The sequence below is a fragment of the Melozone crissalis genome, unplaced genomic scaffold (genome assembly GCF_028551555.1).
Source record: "Melozone crissalis strain CALT ecotype California unplaced genomic scaffold, PUWL_Pcris_2 ptg000016l_1, whole genome shotgun sequence".
NCBI classification, from domain to species: Eukaryota; Metazoa; Chordata; class Aves; order Passeriformes; family Passerellidae; genus Melozone; species Melozone crissalis.
This window is the reverse complement of record NW_026535794.1, coordinates 797,803-819,063: the sequence shown is the minus strand read 5'-3', so window position 1 is coordinate 819,063 and position 21,261 is coordinate 797,803. Positions and strand designations below refer to the sequence as shown.

Below are 21,261 nucleotides of genomic sequence, written 5' to 3'. Positions count from 1 at the left end.
TCCCCAAAAATGCAGGTCCTGCTGCACTTCTCTGCATCTAAACTAGCAAAAACAATAGATATCCTCAGGTAGTTGCTGAATTTTTATGAAACCTGTAAATTTTCCTTCAATTTTCTGCTCAGCTGGACTTTCTGGGTGCACCTGCCTTTGGGTAGATAAAAACTAAAGGAGCTGCTGAGATCCAAGGCTGAGTGCAGTGAGGCTGGGTGGGAATCTGAGCTGGGAGCTCAGGGTGTGTGTCCAGCAGAGCCCTCAGAGCCCCAGACCAGCCCTGGGTGTCTTCACCTCCAGACCTGCACCACGTCCTCCACGAGAAGGAGCTGCTCCTGCTCTGCTCTTGGGCTCCCCAGGGATTTGGTTGGATTTTTTTGGCAGCATCATTGTCCTGGGGTTGCCTGGATCCTGAGGAAGGGCACCAGGAGCTTTTTGAGAAGGGAATCCTTGCTCTGTGCCCCGGGCTGGGCACTGCTGTGCCCTTGGTGCCAGCGGTCCCGGCATGGGATGATCCTTGCCCTGGCAGTCAGAGCAGGCAGGGAGTTGTGCTGGGTCTCTGTGCAGCAGGTCTCTCGTGTTCCCGTGCTCCTGCCCAGGTTCTGCCTTTGCTGGTGAAATCATCCCTTTGTCTCCATCCAGGGGAAGGTAGAGAAAAGGCCAGAGTCAGCCGGCGCCGCGCCCAGCTCTGAGCCCAGCGCGGGCTCTAAGGTGGCTCCTAAAGTGGCAGCAAAAGAGGGGGTCCCCAAACAGCCCAATGGGAAAGTGAGTTGCTTTCACACTTTTCTCTGGGGGAGATGAAGGAAAACGTTTCCATTTTGAGTCACTGTCCCTCCTCTCCAGCTGTCCTGCTCTCTCCTGTCAGTGGCACTGTCCTTGCACAGACACCTCCCCTTCTCTCCCCTGCACCCTGAGATGTTCCCAGGGAAGCTCCTCCAGGGAGGGACCCTCTCCGCTGCTGCTGGAGAGGTTTGCAGAGCAGAGTCCTCCTGTTTCACTGCCAGGCTAATACAGGCTTAACTTGGAGTCAGAGGGTTTCCCTTAAACCAGTTCTCCACACACAGAACCAGTTTGTAACGAGGCAGAGGGGTTGAGTTCACAGCTGCTCCTTCTAGGAGTGCACAATATGGAGGAATTCACACCTTCCCTGCAATACTCCCAGCCCAGTTGTACCAAAACTCTGTAACTCCAAGCCTTAGGCCATCACCACTGGATGGGTTACTCCAAAGTCCAAGTGGATGGCATGAGGTGGGAGTGCCACAGATTAATTCCAGTATTACCAGGCAGGAATGGTCAGGAATGAGCAGGGTTTGTACGTGTATGGAGTCAGTGAAGCAGCCCACACTCCATGGCACAGGTATGTTCCCAGAGCTCCTGTTCCTGAGTCCAGGCTTTCTGACCTGGCTGAGGAGCTCTGGGAGCCTGCCCAGCTGAGAGTGTTGGGTGATCCCTGCTGTGCTCCAAGCTTGTCGCCTTGTGGGAGCCAGGATCCAGCTGGGCCTGCTTGTGCTGTGGTGAATAACTCAGCTCCAGACTAAACCTGTGTTGTAACTAACCTCTGTAAACACTGGTGCCTAACCCAGCTACTGCTGTGAGCAGAGCTCACCCAAACCTCTCCTCTTGCCTTAAAAATCACACACTCACTGAGGCTGGAGAAGCCCTGTGAGATCATGGAGTCCAGCCATCCCCAGCACTGCCAAACCACCTCCAGCCACGTTCTCGCACCCTTCATCTGAGTCAGTGTGAAGGAGAAACAATTTCATTAACCCGGGACTCATCTGAGGCCATTCAGCTGAAGGTGTGACCACCTTCAGTAGCAGAATGTTCCTCAGAGCCAGCTGTACTGCCCAGGGCTGTGGAGGGACATTGTCCAGGGCTGGAGCAGCTCACAGCGTGCTGGGAGTGCTGGCTCCCAGGGCTGCCTCTCCCTGCTCTGGCCAGATGTCCCTGGAAACCTCCCAGGAGCCTCCTGGGCCATGGACAGTCCCATCCCACCTGGCTCTCCCTGCTCCAGGGAGTTTCCATGCTCTGGGCAGTCCCATCCTGTCCCTCTGGGCTGGCTCTCCCTGCCCCAGGAGGGTTTCCATGCTCTGGGCAGTCCCATCCTGTCCCTCTGGGCTGGCTCTCCCTGCCCCAGGGGGTTTCCATGCCCTGGGCAGTCCCATCCTGTCCCTCTGGGCTGGCTCTCCCTGCCCCAGGAGGGTTTCCAGGCCCTGGGCAGCCCCAGCCCACCCCACCCCAGGGCTCTGCAGGGTCCCTGGGCACTCCCAGCCTGGCACTAACACTGTCTGTGCAGCCTCCTGTCCTTCACTGTCTCTCACTCTCTCCTTGGTGCCTTCCCCAGCTCTGGGCCCAGCTCCTCAGGGTCCCTGGTGCCCAGGAGCCCGGGTGCCCTGCAGAATGCCATCTCTAACCAGTCCTCTTCCCTTGTGTTGTCTCCGTTCTGTGACGTTCCAGGTCCAGATAGTCTCCAAAAAAGCGAACTACAGCCATGTTCAGTCCAAGTGTGGTTCCAAGGACAATATTAAGCATGTCCCTGGAGGTGGGAATGTAAGTATGGGTCTGGGCAAGCTGTGTGTCTGCTGACTGCTTCTCTGTGCTGTGCTGGGGGTGCCAGCCCCAGGAGTGCTGTGCTGCAGGCAGGAGCCGTGGCAGAGCTCCTGGGCACAGCCTGGAGGATTCCTGCCCTGCTCTGGGGCTGCCAGGCTGAGCTGTGGGGTTTGTTCCAGTGTTCAGCTGCTCCTGGGCTGTTCCTGCTCCCTGGGCTGTTCCTGCTCCCTGGGCTGTTCCTGCTCTGTGGGCTGGTCCTGCTCTGTGGGCTGGTCCTGCTCTGTGGAATGGTCCTGCTCTGTGGGCTGGTCCTGCTCCCTGGGCTGGTCCTGCTCTGTGGAATGGTCCTGCTCCCTGGGCTGGTCCTGCTCCCTGGGCTGGTCCTGCTCTGTGGAATGGTCCTGCTCTGTGGGCTGTTCCTGCTCCCTGGGCTGTTCCTGCTCTGTGGGCTGGTCCTGCTCTGTGGAATGGTCCTGCTCTGTGGGCTGGTCCTGCTCCCTGGGCTGTTCCTGCTCCCTGGGCTGGCTGTGACCCACACAGGGGTGAGGATGTGCCTGAGCCTGGGGCTGAGCTCGCCCCTGACCTGCCTGGAGCCTCCATCCCCAGAGCAGATCCATCATGGCCTGGCAGTGCCTGTAACTCTCCCCTGGCTCCCAGGGCCAGCTGGAGCCACACTCATTCACTCCTTGTTTCATAAAAGGTTCTTTGGAGCAGGCAAAGACTCTGGGACTTAACCTTTGAGCTGAGATTAATTTCTAAATTTAAAGGCTGCTGGTATCTCTGGCAGCAGGGCTGAGCTTATTAAAATAGAAAGTTAATCTGGTGGTGTCTGCAGCTTGGTTTGGGGTGTGGGGTGCTCCAGGTGTCTGCCAGGTAAGCCAGGTTCTCTGTCCAGCCCCTGGCAGGCTGGGAGAGCATGAGCAGGGTCTGGGGGCTCAGATTTGTGCTGCCCTGACAAACCTGGGCTGGGCTCTGGGCACAGGGCAGGTTCAGCAATGCAAAGTTTGGGTGGTTTCAAAGGCACTGAAATACCTGAGCCTAACAAAGTTTGTTCTGAGATGTTTAAATATCCTGGGTTCCCAAGGAGAGATGTCCATCTACCATATCTCTGAGGTGCCCAGTGACACAAACCCTGCTCAGGACCTGCCTGTGGAGCCAGCTGGGGCCACTCCTCCTGGAAAATCCATGTCCAGCTGCCTGAACCTCTCCAGGACTGATTTTTCCACAGATCTTTGCAAGTGGCAGCCAAATGTGGGTTCCTGACACCTGCTTCCCTGGAGGCTGGCTGCCAGGGTGGCCAGAGGTGCTGAAGTCACACCTGTGCCACTGAACCCAGGCTGCCTTCCCACATCCCTGCTCTGGGGATTTGGGATTTGTGGCTCTCTGCTGTTTCCATGATTTACACCGTGTTTCTGGGAGTGTTTCCCATGGAAATACTCCCACAGGATACCTGGGAATGCTGGCCTGGAGCCCTGGTGTCCATGGGAGCCCTCAGGGGGTTTGGGGCCCTGATTCTGTTCCTGCTGCCTGTTCCCCTGGTGCTGTCCCCAGCCTGTCCCAGAAGGGCCTTTGGCCCCCCTGTGCCAGCTCTGGAGCAGCTGCTGGCATTTCCCTGGCCATGCTCCCCAAGGGGCTGTATTTCATAAACCACCTCAGTGCTGCCACCTTACCTTGCTGAGCCTTCCAGGAGCCTCACAGGTGCCTTCCCTGCTCTTCCAGGCTGCAGAAATGGCGCTGGCATGTGGGGATCCTGCCTTGCCTGATGAACTGTGTCACTGAAGTGTCCTCCTGCTCATGAGTCACCATCCTGTCCTTCCCTCTGCACTGCCAGCCATTCCCAGCCCTGGGCACAGCTCTGTCCCTGCTTTCCTCTCCTCTCCTCCTCTCCCACACCCTCCTTTCACCACTGCAGTTTTGCTCCTTGCTCAGCTCCCTAAGCAGCTCTTTATTCTGCATTTTCTGAGCCAAAAACTCATTTCAGGCTCCAAATGCTCCCAGAGCAGCTCCAGGAGAGCATTGCCAGCCCTCCAGCACAGGCGGTGTGGACGTTTTTATTTTTATTTATTCATTTTTGTATCTTCCCCCTCCCTTTGGAGCACTGTGGTGTTAGTGACCTCTTCCAAGATGTTTCCTTGCTCAGGTAGTTGTGGTGATCACTTGTGATAGAATTCCCAGTGTTGGATTCCCAGCTGGGTCTGTCTGGAAGGTCTCTTCTGGTCTGTGCCTTGAGGTGGAGCTTGCAGGATCCTGTGGACAAGAGTGCTGTGGTTTAGAAACAATTCCTGGTGGAGCTTTAGGAGGGGATGGCCATGGGATGGTTTGGGTTGGGAAGGACTCAGGGATGACTGAGTGCCACCCCTGCCGTGGCAGGGACACCTTCCCTGTCCCAGGCTGCTGCCAGCCCTGTCCAGCCTGGCAGGGACACTCCAGGGTGGACACTGCTGTCCCACCCTGCCCTCTGCCCGTGGAGATCATTCCTGTCCATGCCCACATTCCCCAGGAGCTGTGCCCAAGAGCAGCAGCTGCAGTTGCTGCTCACCAGAAGCACAAACACAGTCCAGTTCCTGGGGAAAAGGGTTGGATGGTTTTTGTTTAGTATTTCCCTCTCTCAGAACCACTGAGGTTGGAAAAGATCCCCAAGACCATGGAGTCCAACCTCTGAGCAAGTTTTGTGTTCCAAGACAGCAGAGCAGAGTGGATTTCACAAAGTGCAGGCAATGTGTGGGTGAAGGAGGTTTGGGAAGGGAGTTTGGAGTGTCCCTGTGCTCCCCTGGCCTTTGGCTTGTCCTGCTTGGCTGCTCTGGGACGTGGTCAGGGACACACAAGCTGACAAGAGCTGACACCGAACTTCCCCACCTGAGCCAAACCCCCAAAGTTTATTTCTGGCTCCAGAGTCTGTGCTTGGCTCTCTGAGTGCAATCCCAAGGTGCAAACCCAGCTCCTGCTGAAGTGCTACCAACAGACCCTTCCCTGAGGGTGGGACAGTTTGTGTCTCAGGTCAGGAACCACAGCTGGTAACAAACAGCAGATTTCCAGGTGCATTCTGTGAAATAAATTTCATTTCAGCTCAGTTCTGAGCAAGCAAGGACTGGTGATTAAAGCTGTAGTAACTTTACTCCTGAGAAAACACAACCAGGGTGTGTGAGGGACCTTTGGAGGGTGTCCCTGAGCTGGGGATGTGGGACCTGGCAGGAGCTGGGCTGGGCTGTCCTGCTCCCCCTGCAGCATCCTGGGGCTCCTCCCTGGGCACAGAGCAGCAGGATCCCTGATTCCCTTGGAGGAGTTCTGGCAGATCCTCCTGAGAGCTCTCAGTAACCTCCCAGATCAGCTGCTGGTCTGGGAATTCTGCTCATATTGGAAAGGAAATCCTTGGGTTTGCTCTGTGACGTGACCTGGAGCAGAGCTGAGCCTGCAGCCCCCAGCTGGTGGCTGCTCTCACCCCTGGCCTTGTCCTGGAGAGGGGTGGGTTGCTGGAGCAGGGCATTCCATCAGGGCACCAGATCCCTGTGAGAATCCCAGGCTGCTGGGAGTGGAGGGACCTTAAATCCCACCCAGTGCCACCCCTGCCATGGCAGGGACACCTCCCCCTGTCCCAGGTGCTCCCAGCCCTGTCCAGCCTGGCCTTGGGCACTGCCAGGGATCCAGGGGCAGCCACAGCTGCTCTGGGAATCCCATCCCAGCCAGGAATTCCCAATTCCCAGTCTCCCATCCATCCCTGCCCTCTGGCAGTGGGAGCCATTCCCTGTGTCCTGTCCCTCCATCCTTGTCCCCAGTCCCTCTCCAGCTCTCCTGGAGCCCCTCCAGGCCCTGCCAGGGGCTCTGAGCTCTCCCTGGAGCTGCTCCTGCCCAGGCTGTGTGTGATGGTGCAGAGCAGAGCAGAGCTGGTGGCACAGCCCTGGCCTGCAGCTGGGCTCCCTGAGGTGGCCCCAGGCCATGCCCATGTCCCAGGCTGGGCAGGAGCCCTGTGGGCACCCTGGCAGCAGGGTTGGCTTTTATTGTCCTGTCGCAGGGCTGCTGTGTCCCATGGCTGTGCCCGAGCTCAGCCCTGGGATGGTTCTGTCCCTCTGTCCTGCTGTCTGTCCCAGCTGTGTCTCACTTTGGCTCTGGGTGACCCCAGGGCTGCAGTGGCACAGGAATTGCAGGCAGGATTCTGGCAATCTGCAGGAGGAGGGATGAGAGCAGGGACACAGGCTCACAGAGCACAGCCTGAGGTGCCCTCTGGCTCCAGGGCTTTCTCTGTGCTCAGCTGCTGCTTTTTGTCTCCCCAGGTGCAGATCCAGAACAAGAAAGTCGACCTCTCCAAAGTGTCCTCCAAGTGTGGATCTAAAGCAAATATCAAGCATAAGCCAGGTAGGAATTTTGCCATTTCCTCATTTATCTGTAAGTTTTGTCCCTTAAACACAGCCCTGGATTGGGACTGCAATAGTTTTAGGGGCTTGTTGCTTTCAGGGGATGCTCCCAGTGCTTCTGGAAATTTCTAGAAATGCTTCTTCCACAGTTCCTGGTGGTTTGATGAGCAGAGAGGGGGATTAGGAGATGTGGGACGTCCTCTTGCCTGTGAAGATAATCTACAGCTTTGGCTCATTTCTGCTTTTCCTGCTCATTTGAGAAGGAACACAGGGATGCTTCCACAGTCATTCCAGGAAGCTCCATCCATGCTCACAGAGGCTTTGGGGCACTCAGAACATCCCAGGATGGTCATGGGACATGGCAGGATAAAGGAAATACCCTGCAGTCCTTCAGAGCACACACCAGGCTCCTTTTAGCCTTGAGTCCACAGCAGCTCCTGCCTCACATGGAACCCTTCAGGGCCCAGGGTGGATTCTCTGGGATGGGTGTGGGAATTACCTGCTCCCTGCTGAGAACACAGCCTGAGTTCCTGGGAATCTCAGGTTTGTCCCACACTGTGCCCACCCCAAGGTGCTGGGGCTGGAGGCCCCTGGCTTGGCCTGAGGGATGGTCAGTTCAGTGTCCTGGAGCTGATGGTCAGTTCAGTGTCCTTGGGCTGATGGTCAGTTGTGTCCTGGAGCTGATGGTCATCTCAGTGCCCTTGGCTGCCCCTGGCCTCTGGGCACATTCTCCAGCCAGGAGCGCTGCTGCCAGCACGAGGGCCAGGGTTCAGTGCCCAGGCTGTGAGGGAGCCCCTCAGGCTGGGAGGGAGCCCCTCAGGGTGGGAGGGAGCCCCTCAGGGTGGGAGGGAGACCCTCAGGGTGGGAAGGAGCCCCTCAGGCTGTGAGGGAGCCCCTCAGGCAGGGAGGGAGACCCTCAGGGTGGGAGGGAGCCCCTCAGGCTGTGAGGGAGCCCCTCAGGCTGGGAAGGAGCCCCTCAGGCTGTGAGGGAGCCCCTCAGGCTGTGAGGGAGCCCCTCAGGCAGGGAGGGAGCCCCTCAGGGTGGGAGGGAGCCCCTCAGGCTGTGAGGGAGCCCCTCAGGCAGGGAGGGAGACCCTCAGGGTGGGAGGGAGCCCCTCAGGCAGGGAGGGAGCCCCTCAGGCTGGGAAGGAGCCCCTCAGGCTGTGAGGGAGCCCCTCAGGCAGGGAGGGAGCCCCTCAGGGTGGGAGGGAGCCCCTCAGGCCGCTCTGTGTCCCCCTGGCAGTGCCCTGCAGGCTGCCCAGGCTGCCAGGTCAGAGCAGGGCACTCCCTGGCAGGAGCCCCGGCTCCAGGGGCTCCCGGCCCTGGGAACGCGGTGCCACGGGCACGACCTCTGCCAGCTCAGTGCTGGGCAGTGACAATCCAGTAACGAGCTGGGGTGACAATCAGTGCCTTGTCCAGGCCTGATGGGAGCACTGCCACCCTGCCAGGGCTTCAGCTGTGGCACCAAATCTCTGCTTTGCACCATTGGCCGTGCCAGGCTTCCAGGGCAGAGCTGAGGCTTTAATGATGTCGCTGGGAGGCAGAGCTGTGCTCAGCAAGACTTGTGCTGGGCTCTGGAGAAGCTGCTGGGACGGGGACTGCAGCCAGGGAAAGGTGGGCCTGTCCATCCAGGAGGGTTGGAATCATCCTCAGGATCCAGGATTCCAATCTGTGGGATTGTGCGCTCATTTGTCAGTAAAGGATTTGTCAGTAAAGCACTGTGATCAGAGGGATGGAGCATTCCCCTGGGAGGAAAGGCTGAGAGAGCTGGGATTGCTCAGCCTGAGAAGGGAAGGTTTTGGGGTGACCTCACTGTGGCCTTCCAGGACCTGAAGGGAGCCAAGAAAGATGGGGAGAGATGACTTCCAAAGGCCTGGAGTGCCAGGACATGGGGAATGGCTCCCACTGCCAGAGGGCAGGGCTGGATGGGATACTGAGAATTAGGAATTGTTCCCTGGCAGGGTGGGCAGGCCCTGGCACAGGGTGCCCAGAGCAGCCGTGGCTGCCCCTGGATCCCTGGCAGTGCCCAGGCCAGGCTGGACAGGGCTGGGAGCAGCCTGGGACAGTGGGAGGTGTCTCTGACATGGCAGGGGTGGCACTGGAGGATCCTTAAGGTCCTTTCCAACCCAGCCCATTCTGGATTCTGTGATTAATGGGAATCCATCTATATCTAATTTATCTATTCTGTCTTAATCTATCTGTATCTGTATCTATGTCATCTATATCTATATATATCTATTTATAGGAATCTGTCTATATCTAATTCTGCAATCTATTCCATTCTGGAAAAACCTTGCTGAAATGCTCAGCTGTGTTTGTGCCCTCCACACTCCCTGCAGTGTTCCTGCAGGTGGGGTGTGCCAGGGGAGCTGCCCAGGCAGGCAGGGCTGGAGCAGCAGGGGAGGAGGGCAGGGACAGAGGAGCAGGAGGTGCCCTGGCACTGCTGGGAGCACAGGTGGCTGAGCTGGAGGGGCCTGGGCAGGGACAGGGATGGGACACAGCCTTGGAATGGCAGCAGTGAGGGACGGTGGGGGTGGCATTTCACGCCTCTGCTGGAGGAGGCAGCCTCAGGAGCAGATCCAGGGAGTTCTCTCCATCCTGTCTGTCTGGATGTGCAGCATTCCCCAGGGCCCTGTGTGCTGGCAGGGCTGGAAGTCACCAGCGTTGGTCTTGCAGAACTTTTCCTGAGGCAGGGACTGTGGAACTTGTCCTGTCCCTCCTCCGAGGGCTCCCCAGCGGCTCCTGGGTGGGACTGCTGGGACCTTCCCCAAACTCAGCCCTGCTCCCTGTCCCTGCAGGCGGAGGAGACGTCAAAATCGAGAACCAGAAGCTGAACTTCAAGGAGAAGGCCCAGGCCAAGGTGGGATCTCTGGACAACGTGGGACACTCACCGGCCGGAGGGGCCGTCAAGGTGAGGGCAGGGACCTGGCACAGCCAGGGAAGGGCTCTGATCCAGTTCTTGTCCTGCTCCTGCTGTGCAGCTCCTCCCTCACAGCCTGGTACAGCCTCCTTGCTCCTGGGGCCTGTGCTGTGCACCCCAGGGTGGGGATGGAGCCCAGGATGGGGATGGAGCCCTGGGTGGGGATGGAGCCCTGGGTGGGGATGGAGCCCAGGACAGGGATGGAGCCCTGGGTGAGGATGGAGCCCTGGGTGGGGATGGAGCCCAGGACAGGGATGGAGCCCTGGGTGGGGATGGAGCTCAGGACGGGGATGGAGCCCAGGACAGGGATGGAGCCCTGGGTGAGGATGGAGCCCTGGGTGGGGATGGAGCCCTGGGTGAGGATGGAGCCCTGGGTGAGGATGGAGCCCTGGGTGGGGATGGAGCCCAGGACAGGGATGGAGCCCAGGATGGGGATGGAGCCCTGGGTGAGGATGGAGCCCTGGGTGAGGATGGAGCCCAGGACAGGGATGGAGCCCAGGACAGGGATGGAGCCCAGGATGGGGATGGAGCCCAGGATGGGGATGGAGCCCAGGACAGGGATGGAGCCCAGGATGGGGATGGAGCCCAGGATGGGGATGGAGCCCAGGACAGGGATGGAGCCCAGGATGGGGATGGAGCCCAGGATGGGGATGGAGCCCAGGACAGGGATGGAGCCCAGGATGGGGATGGAGCCCAGGATGGGGATGGAGCCCAGGACAGGGATGGAGCCCTGGGTGAGGATGGAGCCCTGGGTGAGGATGGAGCCCTGGGTGAGGATGGAGCCCAGGACAAGGACAGCTGGAAAGGAGAGAGCTGGACCCAGCTCGGGGTGCCTGATCCTGCTGGGCATTCCCAAGGGCTGGCACTGCCCATCTCCATCCTTCCTCTTGGAACCTGAGAGCAGGGATCTCTGCAGGCTGGGGGCCCAGCAGAGGGGCTGGCAGGGGCCGTGCCCAGCAGAGGGGCTGGCAGGGCCGTGCCCAGCAGAGGGGCTGGCAGGGGCTGGCAGGGCTGGCAGGGGCCGTGCCCAGCAGAGGGGCTGGCAGGGCCGTGCCCAGCAGAGGGGCTGGCAGGGGCTGGCAGGGCTGGCAGGGGCCGTGCCCAGCAGAGGGGCTGGCAGGGCCGTGCCCAGCAGAGGGGCTGGCAGGGCTGGCAGGGGCCGTGCCCAGCAGAGGGGCTGGCAGGGGCTGGCAGGGGCCGTGCCCAGCAGAGGGGCTGGCAGGGGCTGGCAGGGCTGGCAGGGGCCGTGCCCAGCAGAGGGGCTGGCAGGGCCGTGCCCAGCAGAGGGGCTGGCAGGGGCTGGCAGGGCTGGCAGGGGCCGTGCCCAGCAGAGGGGCTGGCAGGGGCCGTGCCCAGCAGAGGGGCTGGCAGGGCTGGCAGGGGCCGTGCCCAGCAGAGGGGCTGGCAGGGCCGTGCCCAGCAGAGGGGCTGGCAGGGGCTGGCAGGGCCGTGCCCAGCAGAGGGGCTGGCAGGGGCTGGCAGGGGCCGTGCCCAGCAGAGGGGCTGGCAGGGGCCGTGCCCAGCAGAGGGGCTGGCAGGGCTGGCAGGGGCCGTGCCCAGCAGAGGGGCTGGCAGGGCTGGCAGGGGCCGTGCCCAGCAGAGGGGCTGGCAGTTTCACCCCCAGTGAAAGCTGCTGAGATTCACATGCTCTGTGCTGGAGAGAGCACCTGGCAGTCTTGGGAGCATTTACAGAGCCATGGAATGCCCTGAGCTGGAAGGGATCTGTCCAGCCCATCCTTCAGCCCTGTTTTGTTTGTGTGGGGATGAGAACAGAGCCCAGCTCTTGGGCTGATTCATCCCCTCTCCCACAGGAGCACAAACTGTCCCCAGCCTCGGCTCTGCGTGTTCCAGGTCTGGCTGCAGCAATGGGACATCTGTGCCCAGGGAGGGGACATTCCCTCCCCAGGGGACGTGTGGGCCTGGCACAACCCCAAGGAGCAGGAATTGTGCTCAGGGAGTCACCGGAAGGGACTTGTGACACCCCTGCCATGGCAGGGACACCTCCCACTGCCCCAGGCTGCTGCAAGCCCCAGTGTCAGCCTGGCCTTGGGCACTGCCAGGGGTCCAGCTGGACTGGGTGTCCCAGCCCTGGCGTGTGTGAGGCTCTCTCTGTGTGTGCAGGAAGGGCTCAGAGCTGGGCTGAGCTGCTGTGTTGAATTCTGGGGGCACTGGAAAGCAGCAGTGCCAGTCCTGGGGCAGCAGGATTCCCAGGGGGATGGAGCTCAGGCATTCCTGGCAAAGCAAGGGCAGAGGGCATGGCCACTGCTCAGGTTCTCCTGGCTCCAGCCCTGTCTGGAAACTCCATCCTGGCAAATCGTGGCTCAGGGAAGGCTGGAAGGAGCTGGAGAAGCTGCTCCTGCATGGGAAGGGATCTGGAACTTTCTGTAACAGAATTCCAGTGAACTGCAGCTCCTGGTGTGTACACTGGTGTGTGCTGGGGAGTTGAGGATGCTTCCACCCAAGTTCCAGATTCTCACCTGCTCAGGTTCAGCCTGACTGTGGAGCCAGCTCAGGTTCAGTCTGACTGTGACTGTGGGCTGTTTCCCCTCCCTGGGTGTCTGTGCTGGCAGTGCTGGCAGTGATGCTGCTGCTGTCCCAGGGCCTTGCCAAGGGTTTCTGTCACCCCTGGGATGCCCAGGGCAGCAGAGTCCCCTCCAAGGGCAGGAGGGCTCAGCTCTGCTCCAGGCCCAGGGACAGCTGCTGAGCCGAGTGGGATGAGCAGCTCTGCTGTGGGACCAGAGCAGGAGGGGACTCTGGATTCTCTGAGCTCTCAGTCCTGGCCCATGGCTCAGTGTGGAGGGGAAGGGGGCTCCTTGTGTGAGCCTGGCCCTGCTGGTTTGGGACCCTCCAGGAGCTGGGAACACGGAATGCTGGAGTGGTTTGGGCTGGAAGGGACCCTGAGGATCATCCAGTGCCACCCCTGCCATGGCAGGGACACCTGCCACTGTCCCAGGGTGCCCCAAGCCCCAGTGTCCAGCCCGGCCTTGGGCACTGCCAGGGATCCAGGGGCAGCCCCAGCTGCTGTGGGTGTCCCCAGGTCATGATCCAGTGTCACAGCAGTGGCCCCACAGGCAGCCCTCGGCCCCAGAACACGGGGGTTTGTCCCTGGCATTCCCTGTGCCAGGTGTCAGTGTGGCAGCTCAGCTCTTGGACACGAGGGCACCCGGAGGAGCTCCAGGGCCCCGGGGTCCGTCAGACCCCGCAGGGCCGGGCAGGATTTGCTTTCCCAGGAGCCGAGATTGCCGCTGCCATCCCCTCCCGTCCCTGCACCCTTCCCTCGCCGTGGTACTGACCCGTGCCCGCGTTGTCATTGCAGGAGGGCGGCGCGGAGCCGGCGCAGCTCCCGGCGGCCAACGGAGCGGGGCCGGAGCCGGGCGCGCTGCCCGCGGCCCCCGCGCTGCGGGAGAACGGCGTGGGGCCGGCCCTGGCCGCCCTCGGCACCGCCGACCAAAGGGAAATGCAGAGCCTCGACACTCACATCCAAGAAACAAGTAAGCGCCGGGGCCCCGCCCGGGGCCGGGGGGAGGGAGCCCGGCAGCCCCGGGCGCGGCGGCGTCGCTGCCACCGCAGCCCCCGACCGCTGCCAGCGACGTCTGCGGGGTTGTCGTGCCTTGCTTTTAATTCAGAAAATTGCCTTTTATCTTCCAGGCATCTAATGATGACATTATGGTATCGTCTTCCATTCCCCTCCTGTCCCTTGTCTCCTCCTCTCCCCGCGTCCCCTTGTCCCCTGCCCTTGTGTCGCTGCAGATTGAGTCTCACAAGCTGACGTTCCGTGCGAAGGCCAAGGCTCGAACAGACCACGGAGCGGAAATCGTCGTCTCCAAACCCCCCACCCTTTCCAGCAGCACCTGCCCCCGGCGTAGCACCTCCGCCAGCGACAGCCTGGGCTCCGTCGCCTCCCCGTCACCGTCACCGCCGCCGGCCGCGCCCTCCCAGCAAGGCTTGTGACCCCCGGCCCCGCTCCGCGCCCCGGGGACCCCAGCTTGGCCCTCTTAACCCGGCTCTGCCTTTAGGGGGAAGGGGCCGATGCTCCTCGGGCCCGCCCGGGCTGGGGTCCCTCGGCGGCCGGGCAGGGCTCCCCTCCCTCCTTCTCCCCCTGTCCTGCCCTCCCGCCGGCCCGGGACTCCCGGGGGTTGCTGCGCCTCGGGGCCGGCCCGAGCGGCTCCGGCTGTGCCAGGGCAGGGCAGAGCAGAGCCCTGGCTCTGGGGCCAGGCCGAGTTAACAGGGATAAGCTGTGATCTTTCTTTCTGTCTCTCTTTTTAACCCCTTCCCTCCTCGCCGCTTCAGTTTCTGCCGCCTGTGGGATGCTGATAAATCCCCTCCACACTCGTTAGGCTGTTTTAACTGTTGACTTGAACCTTTTATTCTTTGTGACGAAGTGTTGATGATTTATCGTGTTCGAAGCCGTGCTAAGTTTCCTTTTCTCTTTCCTTCTTTTCCGACCCGTAGGAGAGTAGGGACATTTAACCGCTGCTGCCGTGCTGGCTTCTTACTGACATATCCAGCCGTTGTAACTTCTTTGTTGTTGTTTGGGGTTTTTTCTTTTTAATATTTTAAAACGATGGAGCGAGTTCATGGGATTAAGCCATGTCCGGAACGAAAGGCACAGGAATGTGTAAAGGGCGAACTTGCTGTGAGAGCTCAGGTGGAGCCTGTGTTGACCTCGAGATGTGTAATTGATGCTCGAGATGTGTTAATTGACGCTCTCGAGCCCTCCGCGGGTGCCTTCTGCCGAGGTGGTTTATGGTTTATTTATTAGCGGCACGGCCGAGCCCCGGGATTTGTCCCGTTTTCCGGGCCGAGGCCGGAGGGAGCAGGAGGCGGCCGCGGCGGGGGCGGGAGGGCGCGGGCCGGGAGTTGCGAGGCTGCCGCAGGTCCGTGGGGGTGTGGGCAGTGCGGGGTGTGCGGTTTTGGGGTGGTGCAGGGGGACCCGAGCGAGCCGGGATGAGCAGCGCCGAGCGGGCAGCAGGAGCAGGGAGCTCATCCCGGGGGCAGCAGGGCAGGGGTGGTGCCAGGCAGGTGCAGCTCTGACTGGGAAGGAGATCTAACCACTCTTGGAGCTCCTCGTTTCAAATGACACTAAAGGAACGAAATGTAAATAAATTAAAACAAAAGAAAAGAAAAGTGTTCTTGGGTGGTCGAACTAATTTAAAGAAAAAAAAATAAGAGGCAAGCAGAATAACAAAACACTGGGATCAAAGAGAACTGAACCAGGCGTGTGCTAAGGGGGGCTGCTCCAGAAGGGGACAGAGGGAAGCCTGCAGCTTCTCGTGCTTGTGGGAGTATTTCTTTGGGAAGCCAACAACGACACGATAACCCGGAATCTGTATTTACACACAAAGATTCTTATTGCACTTGTATTTTTTATATTAAAGTTTGCATGGTTTCTAATAAAATGGCATTAAAATGTACTAGTTTGCATCAAAGTCGTCTGGTAGTTTCATAAGTGCTTTTTCATCTGAATACAAATTTAAACGATGCAGATTTGCACCTGAAAGGGGCGGTTATATATACCCAGAGACCTCCCAGTGCTTCCCTTCCTCTTCCTCCTCCTCCTCCTTTTCCTCCTCCTCCTCCCCACCTCCCCACTCCCTCCGCATCCCTGTGACCCCAGCGGGGCAGGCGGCCGTGCCGTCGCTCCGTGCCCTCCCTGTGTGTCCCTGTGTGTCCCCGGCGTTCCCGGAGCAGGAGCTGGAGCCGGCCCCGCGCCCCGGAGCCCCGCTCGATCCCCGTGTGCCGGTATATATCACTGCCCTCCCGTGACGCTTCCTTCTTTCTTTACTGCTAAATTCTACACACCAGCTTCAGCTTGGCAGCCTTGCCTTTGCTTTGGTCGATTTTTTTTTTTCCAACACTTGAATTGAGGGAGAATTAGGAGAGGAGAGGAGCAGGGTGAGCCCCTCGGCAGGACGGTGAGCCTGGAGCCTCTGTTCCCAGCCTGTGACCAGCCGGGGTGGCCTCGGCAGGGCTGGAGTCGAGCTCCAGGCTCACCGGCCGGGAGAGGCGCTGAGAGCAGCGTTTGTGAGCTGGCGGCAGCCGGAGATGTGCGGGGGCAACCAAAGAGGAGGTGCAGGCTGAGATGTCTTGTTCCTCTTGCTGCTCTTCCTGGGGCACCCCAGGGACGGTGGCCTGGGATGTCCCGGGATGGGATTCCCTGGATACCCCGGGATGACATTCCCTGGATACCCCGGGATGACATTCCCAGGGTGCCCCGGGATGACATTCCCGGGGTCCCTCAGGATGGTATTCCCAGGGTGCCCAGGTGAGGCCCCGGGCAAAGGGAAGCAGCCCGGTCCCGGTTCAGGGACTGCAGGAGGAAAGCAAATGGCAACATTGCACTTTATCTTCTGAGATTGCAAAAAGCAAACAGCCCTGCCCCGCTGCAAAGGGACAGAGACATCACCTTCTCCCTGCACTGCTTTTCTCCGATTCCCGATGATTCCCCGAGCGCCGGGCGGCCCTGGCCGGGCGCGGTGGCTGCGTGCGGTGCCCAGGCTGTCCCTGCCCAAACCCCGGCCCAGCTCACCCCCGGCCCGTGCCTCTGTGCCACTTCTCTAACACTTGTTGTGCCTGTGTTTAGCTGATTAACTAAATCCAGATACACTAGTTTGCCGTGGTGTTTCTAGGACAGCTTCAGTTTTAATACGGATTTGTTTTTTAACTTTATTTTGAGAAAGCGGCTGTACATATTGCTAGGCTGGGAAGGAGCCGTGTGTGGTGGGAATGACTTTAGTTTCCTGTCTGGAGAGGTGGGATGAGCTGGGTAGTGCTGAGACCTTAACGCTGCTGGGGAAGGGGCTGCGGGCGCCAGTGGCTCCATCGAGGGGTGGAGGCAGCGAATCCGGGGGGAAACAGGAGCTGAGCTCTGAATGAGATGCAAGTTGAATGTACACGTTCCTGTCCCGAGCTGGCGCCAGGGGTCCTGGCTTTGGCCGCACTGGGGGCACTGTGGGCTGGGCAGGGGCTGAGCGGGGCCAGGCTGGTGGCTGGCTCCGGGCAAGATGCTCGGCAAAGGCCTTCGCAGAGCTCAGGGCTCGGAGCGGCGCTCTGGAGGGGCTGAGCTGCCGCAGGGCTGGGGGGAAGCGGCGGGGCCGGGTGCGAGCTCCACCCCGGCGGGGCCGCCCTTCCTCCGGGCAGCCGGAGCCTCCCCCGGCCGTCAGCCGCCGGAGCCCGGCGCCTCTCGGCATATCAGTGGCATCCACAGTTCTTTGGGCTTTTTGTACTGTTAAACAGCAACATTCGAGTAACCGAGTTGGTGGGCTCGAGGCCGCGGCCGCCCCAGCGTGGCTCCCGCTCGGCTCCCGGCCGCAAACTGAATGTAGTTTTCTACGCTGCCCCTCGCGCTGTCCCCGCGTAGTGTGGTGTGTGAGAGGGGCCCCGGGCCTCGCGTGTTCGTGTCTAGGCAGAATTCCTACTTTTCTTGGAGCTTGGTGTCGGTCCTTGGGGTGACGGGGCTCCCCTCAGGGCAGGACCGAGTCCCCGCGGAGCCGCGACCCCGCTGAGGCCGAGCGGCCGCACTGGGGCTCAGCAGCCTCAAGGCTTGGAGAAATGTCCCCGAGGCCGAGCGGCCTCCAGGCTGAGGGAAAATGTCCCCAAAGGCCAGGGGAAATGTCACCCAAGGCCAAGTAGCCTCGAGGCTGAGGGGAAATGTCCCTCAAGGTTGAGTCACCTCCAGGCTGAGGGGAAATGTCCCCCAAGGCCGAGTGACCTCCAGGCTGACGGGAAATGTCCCTCAAGGCTGAGTGGCCTCCAGGCTGAGGGCAAATGTCCCCCAAGGCCGAGCGGCCTCCAGGCTTGGAGGAATGTCCCCTGAGGCCGAGTCGCCTCCAGGCTGAGGGGAAATGTGCCCCAAGGCCTCGTGGCCCGCGGACCCGGCGGGTGGGACGGAGGAGGCTCCGGGCGGCAGCAGCAGCAGCAGCAGCAGCATGGAAAGGGCTCTGAGGGGCTCCGGCTCTCCCTCCTCCCTCCCCGCCTGAGCCCCAGCCCGGCAGCGCTCACCTTCCGCCCTCCTCGCGCGGGTCCCGCCGGCCGAGATCATACACGAGGCCGCAGCGCCCCTCGCCGTCCCCGCCCGGCCGCCCGCAGCCCCCGCTGTCCCTCACGCTGAGCACCAGGAGCGAGCGCAGTGACCGCGGGCTGGGGCGTGCGGCCGGGCAGGAGGGCTCGGGGCAGCGCCCCGGAGGGCGATCCCGGCCCTCGGCTCCCTTGGGAAGCCACTCAACCTCTCTGCCTCAGTTTCCCCATCTGCAAAGGTGGGGGGGATTCAATTTTACCTCACCGGGCTGTTGTGAGGCGCGAGCAGCGCGTGACGTGTTCTCTAAATGTGACGTGTTATTATTATTTTGTGTCATAGGATTATTGGATTATTCTGCAGGGCGTGCCCGAGGAGGGGGACTCCGCGGTCCCTGCGCCGTGGTGGGGAGGCGAGGGCTGTGAGGGGAGGTCAGTGCTCCGTGTGAGGCAGCAGATCAGGGGGGAGCCCAGCGGTTGCTTCTGCCTTTGTGTCTCCCCGCCCCGGGGGCTGTACGAGCGTCGTCTCCTTAGCAACATTTCCTGACTTGATGTTGTGATTCTTACTATTGTAAAGGGTTGAAATAAAGCTTCTAGATGTTCCTCCTCAGGCTGCTGTGGCTCTGTGGGACGGGAGGGCCGGGCAGGGGGCGCTAGCACAGCCTGGGGCTCCTGATGTGGGGCTGGCTAAGCAGGGGACTGAAGGAATTTGGGTGCTTGATTTCAGCCACAGGAGAATTCCCATCCCTGGCTTTGCTCTGCAAGCCTGGGCTCGGAGGGGACGGGGCTTTGGGCTGACGTGGCACAGCTGGCACAGCCAGAGGTACCAGGAGGTGCCCCTGGCCACTCACACAGATAAAGGTTTCCCACCCTGGCTTGGACCTGACCCGAGACCCCAAACAGGACTGGGAGCCAAGTCCCAGGGCCCCGTGCCTGGAGCAGCTGCTCCTGCGCCCTCCTTGAGTGCTGCTGTGGAAACAGCCCCAGCACCATTGACCCTCAGCTGCCCCAGACACGGGAGCACTGGGACAGCCTGGGTTGGCCTCCTCGCGTGTGGGCACCTCTGGGCCACGCTCGGTTTCTCCAGGCAGCAGCAGCACCAGGCCTTGTCCCCCCAAACACCCTCCCTCAGTGCCAGCCCCCTGTGCTCCCTGTCCCCTCAGTGTGGCTGGGGTCGGTGTGGGGGCACAGCATGGCCCTGCAGCCCCTCACTGCCCCACAGCCCCAGGGCAGCTCTGCACTTCTCCCAGCAGAGGAGCAGCTGTTGCTGTTCTTCCCTACCCAGGGAAAGGCACAACATTCCAACCTTTGCAGGAGAAAAAAAAAAGGAAAAAAAGAATGAAGAGGACAGAGGCAGTTCCTACTCTATCCCTTTTTATTGTCTTTAATCTATGTTGTAAAAAGATCCAGTATCACATAACAGCCACGGAAGTATCCCAATATCACACTAGTTCGGAACCATTTAGACAATAGCTTAGTCTTTTTTTTTTTTTGTATTTTTTTTTCTTTTTTTTTTAAACCTGCTGGAAGGGAAAACCATACTGCCCATTATACAGGCCAAAAGAAACAAACACTGGTCAAATAATAGTGACAACCTCAAGCAAGTGAAATGAAGATGAGCAGTTTGGAGTGACCCCAGGCTGCAGGACTCCAAGGGCCCCCCACGGCCGGGGGCAGCGGGGCCTGGGAAGGGCCCCCCGGGCCTTGTGCTGGCACAGCCACGGTGCCCTAAAGCCCATGAGCAGGAACGTAAATGGTAGAACTGGGAGAACCAAAGGGTGGCCCCGGGGCAGGAGCCCCTGTGCCATGGAAACGGCCTCACTCCCATTCCTGGCTGCAGGTACAAAGAGCGTAAGAAATGGGAATAAAAAGAAAGGAGCCCGGGCCCGGGGGGCACAGCCCTGGGCCCGAGGGCTCCCGTTACAAACCCCGACCCTCACAACAGCCCTGTGAGGTAGGTCACTGTCTTCTTCGGACAGAGAATCCAAGGCAAAGCTGGGATTAAACTCCAGATTCCTCAGTGAGTGCTGTGCCTGTCGCAATCCTCCTTCCACAGAAATATGGTCCCTGTTCATAGAAAACAAAGGATTTTGTGCCTCTGCTCCTGGCTTCCCGCAGGAGCGGCGCTCACAGGCAGCCTGGCAGCTACAATCACGTCCTGTGTTGCACAAGGGACAGGGATCCGGCCTCCTCCACGTGGGGAGAACAGGAATTAAAAAAAAATCATAGGAACAACGCAAGAGGACGAGAAGTACAGGCAGGTTGGGAAGGACGAGTCACATCTCACACTCAGACGCCACGACTGTGCAGGGGCTGGCAGGGCCCCTCGGATCCCGCGTGGAATTCCTCTCCATCCGGCGCTTTCGGGGCTTCCTCCATGCGGAGAGCGGAGAGACAACGATCAGCGATCCCCTCCCTGCCGGAGCTGCTGCATCCGCCATCCTGGCACAGCCGGGACATCCGTGCTCCTCTTGGGCCCGGAGCAGCTCTGGCCCCGTGGGGAGGGGGCAGAGGAGGGCCCGCAGCAGCCGTGGCCTTGCTCCCGGTCAGGGACGGGCGGAGGAGGCGGGTGGGCGTCCACGAGCCGGGGTCCGTCGGCACTCCCAGTCCATTCCCGGCGGGACTGCGCTGCTCTTCCCACGCGGTGACCATGCACGGAGCCGACAGCAGGAGATTCAGACAACATTAATCTTCTAGGATGGAGAGAGATGACTTCACAAGGGATAAATAGAACTTTATTTAAATAAACATTTGTGAACATCTTTATACAAATTACAAGTCCCCACACGAGGCTGCAGCTCCGCCTACGAGCCGAAGCTGCCGGGAGGGCCCTTGAGCAGATCCACCAGGATGTCGAGCAGTTGGCTGTGCTGGTGGTGCAGGTCCCCGGGGATCGCGGCCATCTCGTAGCACAGGCACGTCTCCACCATCTTGGAGAGGGACACGCGGAAGTCGCGCAGCAGGCGGATGGTGTAGGAGTCCCCCTCCAGCACCAGCAGGTCGCTGTCCGTCAGGGACACCGTCGCTCGCCAGCCGTCATCTTGGGGGGAGGGAGAGCGTGTGAGGGGAAAACGGGGCTGCTGGGGCTCCTCTGCTGCCCCCGAGGCAGCGACTCCCCACACTCCTTTGAGCCGGTCCAGGGACTCAGCTGGGCCGACAGCTCCACAAAAGCCAGGCAGCTCTGAGCACACACTGGGATCCTCCTGCTTTCCCACAGGAGGTGACTGATGGCATAGCCCTGCTGAGCTCGTGGGCTAGAGACCGACTGCAGCACTGCCAAAACCCCACAGGCTGGACAGACACATCCCCAGGGACAAGTGGGATCCTGCCAGCTCAGCTCCTTCCCCCAGAACGATCAGGCACAGCCCTAAGGCTCAGCCTGCCGGGGCTGGCTTTGTCTCCCTGCAGAGCAGCAGCTGGGAACAGCTCACAAACCAT

At 60.5% G+C, this 21,261-nt stretch overlaps 2 protein-coding genes and 1 long non-coding RNA gene across 7 annotated transcripts in view; 1 reads left to right on the top strand and 2 right to left on the bottom strand.

The window, feature by feature from the left end:
• The window catches only part of MAP4 (microtubule associated protein 4), a 37,342-nt gene extending 22,701 nt beyond the window's left edge, over nucleotides 1–14,641 (top strand). For 2 of the 3 annotated variants that reach the window (XM_054273162.1, XM_054273160.1), the window contains 6 exons: nucleotides 634–756; nucleotides 2,449–2,541; nucleotides 6,810–6,891; nucleotides 9,689–9,801; nucleotides 13,127–13,301; nucleotides 13,561–14,641. In XM_054273162.1, the coding sequence (XP_054129137.1) occupies nucleotides 634–756; nucleotides 2,449–2,541; nucleotides 6,810–6,891; nucleotides 9,689–9,801; nucleotides 13,127–13,301; nucleotides 13,561–13,565 (591 nt within the window). In that variant the 3' untranslated portion in view covers nucleotides 13,566–14,641. The remainder of the gene's footprint in view (nucleotides 1–633; nucleotides 757–2,448; nucleotides 2,542–6,809; nucleotides 6,892–9,688; nucleotides 9,802–13,126; nucleotides 13,302–13,560) is intronic. The other variant, XM_054273161.1, reaches the window with a different exon arrangement.
• Nucleotides 14,642–16,475: 1,834 nt separating this feature from the next.
• On the bottom strand, nucleotides 16,476–17,579 carry LOC128935157 (uncharacterized). Its single transcript, XR_008482930.1, has 2 exons — nucleotides 17,483–17,579; nucleotides 16,476–17,382 (listed from the first exon to the last, which is right to left on the bottom strand). It is a non-coding gene; the product is annotated as an uncharacterized LOC128935157 (long non-coding RNA).
• Nucleotides 17,580–19,192: 1,613 nt separating this feature from the next.
• Nucleotides 19,193–21,261, bottom strand: part of DHX30 (DExH-box helicase 30) — a 31,735-nt gene continuing 29,666 nt past the window's right edge. For all 3 annotated transcript variants that reach the window (XM_054273156.1, XM_054273154.1, XM_054273155.1), the window contains one exon: nucleotides 19,193–20,863. In XM_054273156.1, the coding sequence (XP_054129131.1) occupies nucleotides 20,628–20,863 (236 nt within the window). In that variant the 3' untranslated portion in view covers nucleotides 19,193–20,627. The remainder of the gene's footprint in view (nucleotides 20,864–21,261) is intronic.